This window comes from Notolepis coatsorum (genome assembly GCF_963971535.1).
Source record: "Notolepis coatsorum genome assembly, chromosome: 13".
Taxonomy (NCBI): domain Eukaryota; kingdom Metazoa; phylum Chordata; class Actinopteri; order Aulopiformes; family Paralepididae; genus Notolepis; species Notolepis coatsorum.
This window is the reverse complement of record NC_140177.1, coordinates 68,306,808-68,313,108: the sequence shown is the minus strand read 5'-3', so window position 1 is coordinate 68,313,108 and position 6,301 is coordinate 68,306,808. Positions and strand designations below refer to the sequence as shown.

General features: G+C 45.8%; 1 protein-coding gene across 1 annotated transcript; it reads right to left on the bottom strand.

Annotated features, from left to right (window-relative positions):
* Positions 1-863: 863 nt before the first annotated feature.
* LOC311238825 (uncharacterized protein) lies at positions 864-4,432 on the bottom strand. The gene is made up of 2 exons (XM_084327027.1): positions 4,350-4,432; positions 864-2,205 (listed from the first exon to the last, which is right to left on the bottom strand). Exon 2 carries the CDS (start codon positions 2,131-2,133, stop codon positions 1,084-1,086), a length of 1,050 nt encoding a protein of 349 aa, XP_084183153.1. The 5' UTR covers positions 2,134-2,205; positions 4,350-4,432; the 3' UTR covers positions 864-1,083.
* Positions 4,433-6,301: the final 1,869 nt, after the last annotated feature.

Below are 6,301 nucleotides of genomic sequence, written 5' to 3'. Positions count from 1 at the left end.
GTTAAAAAAAAAGTGAATCTAATCAAACAAGAAGTCTACCATTCTTGTCTTGTTTCCACTGCAATGTGAGCCGTCCTAGATGCCCCCGCGAAGAACATCTCTTCTCCCGGCGACTTGGCTCCCTTCGTTCCTACCAAAGAGCCTCTCAAAAGAACCGGGTCGGTCCAGAGCAGCACATCACTACTCTGGACTGTCCTGCAACCAGAGTTGTGGACTGTGTTCATGAATCGTCACTTAATTTAGATGAATGTGAGATTAAAGACAGTTCTGAGGGAATAATACCACGGGATGCCAGGGTGTGTTCTGACTGACCTCATTCTCCCTTACCGCCCTAACCGATCCCTCCGGTCCTCTTCCACTGCTTCCCTCACCGTTCCGTCATCTAAATTAAAAGGTTTTGGAGACCGAGCATTTTCACGAGCTGCACCCCGACTTTGGAACACCCTCCCTCAGACTATCAGAGACTCTCCCTCATTCTCCACCTTTAAATCCCGACTCAAAACCTACCTGTTCTCCCAAGCATACAACCTTCCCTACCCATAACCACACTCCTCCAACCTACCACCTCCTTTCCCCTTCCCTACTTTCTCTCCATCTCCTGTCCCTCCCACCCCCCACCTCCCCCCCTCCCTCCATCCCCTCGGTTCCCTTACTTCCCTGATTGTTCCCCTACTGGCTTTTGTATTTGTTGCTTGTTACTCGTGGTTTTATGTCTTGTGTATTCATACTGTTGCTTGTTCCCTGTGGTTCTATGTTTCTCTGTTCTTTGTTTTGCTTATTGTCAGCGTCTATGGGTTATTGAAAAGCGCTATATAAATAAAATGAATTATTATTGGTGACACAATCCATGTGTGAATGGTTTCAGAATCGCAGCGATGCTCAATCTTTATTTGGGGAAAGATGATACTGTAGAACGTTAATGATGAAAAATACAAAAAGGTACAATATTGGGAAATTATGATTCAATAAAAATGTCAATACCCCCTAATACAATATGTGACTGTGTGTGTCAGCAATGCCAGGATCCCACTCCAAGAAACACCATTAATAATTCAAATTTTTCTTTCTCTTACTGTAGGTGATCTATATAACCATCTTAACTTCATTTGTGGTGCAGGCAATACTGGTTTCAGCCAATCGGTTGGCTAGATGATGGACACCATCATCACCATCATCATCCTCCTCATCATCACCATCATCTTCACATCCTATCTGCTCCCTCATTCTGGCATGTCTCAAAGCAGGGTAGTGATCGGTGACCCAACCCATGATGTCATCGGAGACCATCTCCGCGTAGGCTGCCATTTTGGCTCTGTCCTGGAGTCCCACCCTGTCGTTAGCGCTTCCACAGCTGCCCTCTGGTGACGAGTCATCTCTCCACCTGAGCTGTCCTCCCTCTGTGGACAGACGGTGCACCAGGTGCTCCATGAACTCCATCCTGGGATCCGTAACGGCGGCTGGCCACTCGTCCGCCAGCCCCTCCGTTTTGTTCTGGCTCTCCTTGGGGGTCGACGGAGGAGGAGAGGGGAGGAACTCCTTCGCTAGGCCGCCTTTCAGTTTCCTGCCAAAGCTGTCTCCTCGCTTGATCATCTCTGGGAGGAGAGGCGTGGTCGGGGGGGCGTCGGGGTAGTCTAGGGATCCCAACACCGGTAGCCCCGACTGGGGCAGGAGAGGGTGATGGAACTGGGAGCCTCTGGAAGTGTGGAGATTAGAGGAAGCAGAGATGGGGTTTGCGCTGGCTACGTCAGAGAGAGATGCTCCTCCGCTCCAGTCCGTCTCCATGTCCAGGGAGGCATCTCTGCCTCTTTCACCTGTAGTTCCTCCACTGGGGAATGTAGGTTTTCCATCCAATGCGTTGTTAACTTTCATCCCAGGATCTGTACTACGTGCATGGAGTGGAGACAACGGAGCGTTTAGCTTTTGGGAATTCTCTGCGGTTCCGCTTCCACGGGCCTCTTGCAGTGCAGCTTTGATGGCCGCTGTGGCGAGTACCTCAGCCAGCGCTCCTCTGTCTGGGGGATGAAAGGATGCCAGGCAATCCTCCACAGATCCCGGTCTTCCCGAAAGCTTGATGGATGACTTTAGTATGCCCTCAGCCATGGCGTGGGCAAAGCTGTGAAGAGGCCTTTCCATCCTCAGGATCACATTCAAGAACAGACTGGGATCTGGAACTTTCGGATCTTCCTTTGTTGCCTGCGCTGGAACCTGTAAGCAAATAAAACACCTTGGTTAATCTGAAATCTTTCTTTACCATATAAATGTGAGGTATATTCATATACAGAATTGAAGAGTTTGAGTTCTAGATGGAAAATAACCATTATGCATCTTTCTCAATTATTTTTACTCCAACAAACAAAAAAATTCTTTATCATGGGGATGTAATCTACAGGCACACTGCAGCCTCCACACTCAGACCCTTGGACTCTGTTTACCACACTGCCCTGAGGTCTATTATTTACCGGTGATAGCTACAACCACTGTATTCTTTATGGTAAGGTCGGTTGGTTTGTTTTCCTTGACCTACTACTGTCCCGTTATCCTTATTTATTTGTACTATACTGATATGTTCTTCATTGTATGGCCGCTCTGATTTTACTGTTTACTTTAGATCAGTGGTTCTCAAACTACGGGTCGCGACCCAAATTGGGGTCACGGGTAGGTGACAGTGGCAAGAAAAAAAAAGTATGTGTTCTGGCAACATATTCTGGCAAAATATGCCTCGTTTTATAAATGTGTATTGATAACATAGTGCTGTAATAAAATTTTCTAATAAATATGCATGATCAAGTTAAACAACGTGTGCTTTTATTTTGATCCCCTGCTCTAACCCTTTGTTTTGAACTCTGGCAGTGGGGCCACCCTTTTGTTTGGAGTGACAGGAAGTAATTAGACTGGTAATTAGACTGCTCCCGGTGAGCAGGTTGGCACCTTGCACTGTTGCCTCCGCTGTCGGTGTGTGAATGTGAATGAGTGAACGGGTGAATGTGAGGCATAAGTGGTAAAGCGCCATTTATAAATGTATAAATGCAGTCCATTTATGATTTGTTTGTGTTTGGATTACAGATTGTGCCTTTAACCAAATGATGATATAGCATATTACGGTATATAACATATTTTTTTTCTTTCCTTCTTTCCTTCTTTCCTTCTTTCTTTCTTTCTTTCTTTCTTTCTTTCTTTCTTTCTTTCTTTCTTTCTTTCTTTCTTTCTTTCTTTCTTTCTTTCTTTCTTTCTTTCTTTCTTTCTTTCTTTCTTTCTTTCTTTCTTTCTTTCTTTCTTTCTTTCTTTCTTTCTTTCTTTCTAACCTTTATAAACTTGAAAGGCAACGGCGGTTTCCCTCATTTACAGTCACGTTGAGTGTACACATACAGAAATAAGCAAAAAAAAGGCATATAAAATCACACAGTATATAAAATCATAACAAAAGCAAGGATAACAAATCAATCAAAACACATACAACTTGATTGACAAAGGTTGGAGATCAATGTGTTAAACTCTCCAACACAGGGAGGATATCAAGCTTTATTACATGGCGTTTTCACATTCGCCGAAATGCTTGCTTGTGATTGGTCAACAGCCCCCCGACTGCGGTCATTATTTTTCAATAATGACCGCAGATTTTTCAATAATGACCGCAGAGCGCAGCTGTTCGCAATCAAGCCCACTGACACACTGTTTCAGTGCAATTAGACACTGCCGTGCCGGCGATGACAGGGGGCGGAGCGACGAGCGGAGCCAGAACACAGCGGAGCCAGAACACAGAGGCTGCCCGCGATAATAATAATCACTTTATTTGGGCTGACAGAGCCACAGAACAACTGCGATTTGTCAAATGAATTAGGTATATTGTTAGTAAGTTAGCCATGTAATAAGCGGGATAATGTATAGCGCTGCACTGACAGCGGAGCCAGAGGCTGCCCGCGATAATAATAATCACTTTATTTGGGCTGACAGAGCCACAGAACAACTGCGATTTGTCAAATGAATTAGGTATATTGTTAGTAAGTTAGCCATGTAATAAGCGGGATAATGTATAGCCTACTCGGTCATTGTCGCAAAATAATTGACCTTCACTACGCTTAAAACACCTCGGCGAGGCGCCTCGGTATTTTAAACTCCGTGTCGGTCAATTATTTTGCGACAATGACCTCGTAGGCATACATTATCCCTTACTTAATGACTGTTGGAGTTCATTCCATGAGCTAGCTAGAGGGTTATCATAGCCAAATGCAGATTCACCCTGTTCAGAGCAAACTCAGGGGACCTTAAGGACCAGTCAGTCACTATAGAACGGGTTCCATAGGTTCCAAAATACCATTCCAATAATGATGTAGTGTAAGGCGGTAGCTTACCAATAAGGGCCTGAAAAATGAACACGTTAGTCTGAGCCTCTATCTACAACAGGGGGGTTTCTGAAGGCGTGTGTAGGACTAGGGGTGGAGAATGAGAAAGAAAGGAAAGAAAAGCAATAAAAACAGGAAGGGTCAAGTCCGCTGCCTTGTGGCCTGCAGGTGAAATGGCAGATAAACAGAGAAGAGAGAAGAACAGAGAGAGCCTGTTCTGCAGCCTCGCTCGCTCGCTTGAGAGATGGAAAGGGAGATTGTGTTTCTCAGACCGCAGCCAATCACCATTTGAGCTGTCAGCGTTCCAGGATGCGGGTCATGCGACAAACAGGAAGTTCAGTTTGAGTTTCAGATGAAAGATTAGTGCGTGGATGTGGGGCGGGGGGGGGGGGGGGGTTAGCAGGTCTCCTCATCTGAAACGTGTCCTTTTCCTCAACTTTGAGGATGAAAACGAGTAAAAAAGATTATAATAAAAGCCATAAACATCTTTAGTTAGGTTACACACTTGGTTACACCTGAATACAGTAGAACATTTTCTCAGATGGACCAGATGCGTGGGTTAGATTCGATTAGATTCAAATGTATTGTCATTGAAAATATGTTTGGCATGTTTTTGGTTGCTGTTGCTCATGAGTGTGCATGCGCACACGCGCACGCACGCACACACACGCATGCACACACACACACACACACACACAGCCCTCATATCTCATCTGTCTTTCTGTCCCGTAGTACAACCAGAGATGTGAACAGTATTTGTAAACTGTCACCTTGTGGCGAGTGTGAGATTAACTTAATAACAGTAATAACAGAATAAATTACAGTTCTGAACATAATAACGCAACAGGGTGCCGGGGTGTTCAAGCCTGAACAGAATACACAGACACACACATATGCGCACACAGTGCCGTCTGGGAGAAATGCGAGGCCATGTGCAAGATTTAAACGCGAGGCCCTTTTTGAAAGGTAAAAAAAAAAAAAAAATTAATTAATTAATAAAAAAAAAAAGTTAAGAATTTTTTTGGGCATACAGTCAACGTATTCTTAAATAATAGCGCTGCCCGAGGCTGGGCATACAGTCAACGTATTCTTAAATAATAGCGCTGCCCGAGGCTGGGCATACAGTCAACGTATTCTTAAATAATAGCGCTGCCCGAGGCTGGGCATATACAGTCAACGTAATATAAAAAATTTGATTTGTTTTTCACTCACCATTGAAGATACTTCTATACGTGGGAGGAAAGTGTTACTCCTTAAGTTGCAGCTGTGCGGAACACACCCAAGTCTGACAGAGAGAGTAACGTCAGCTAGCAGTAGCTGGCAGTCTCCATCCCCCCTGGCTGAACTAAACACCGACTGGGATGAGTTGCATTAGCTACTGAATTGCTGAAAGGGATATAAGTTAAGGAAAACAAGCAACCCTTTTCCCCGGTGCACGGTTGTGCTGAGAAGGCCGAAACTGCCACGTGAGAAGGTTTAAGCCATTCCGTCGTATCTTTGTTTAAGTCCAATCTTTGCTGCATCACTCCTCCCAAGAACTACTAGCTCTCCTGTGTGTCAGTCCACCGGCTGTGATACTTAGAAGGGGGCTGGTCTGGCGGTCTGCTGGTTAGCTCCTGGCTAACGGCGGCTAACTGCGCTGTGTGTGTGTGTGGCTAGCTCCTGGCTAACGGCGGCTAACTGCACTGTGGTTGTGTGTGTGTGGCTAGCTCCTGGCTAACGGGGGCTAGCTGCGCTGTGTGTGTGTGGCTAGCTCCTGGCTAACGGCGGCTAGCTGCGCTGTGTGTGTGGCTAGCTCCTGGCTAATGGCGGCTAGCTGTGCTGTATGTGTGTGTGTATGTGGCTAGCTCCTGGCTAACGGCGGCTAGCTGCGCTGTGGTTGTGTGTGGCTAGCTCCTGGCTAACGGTGGCTAGCTGCGCTGTGTGTGTGTGTGTGTTTGTATGTGGCTAGCTCCTGGCTA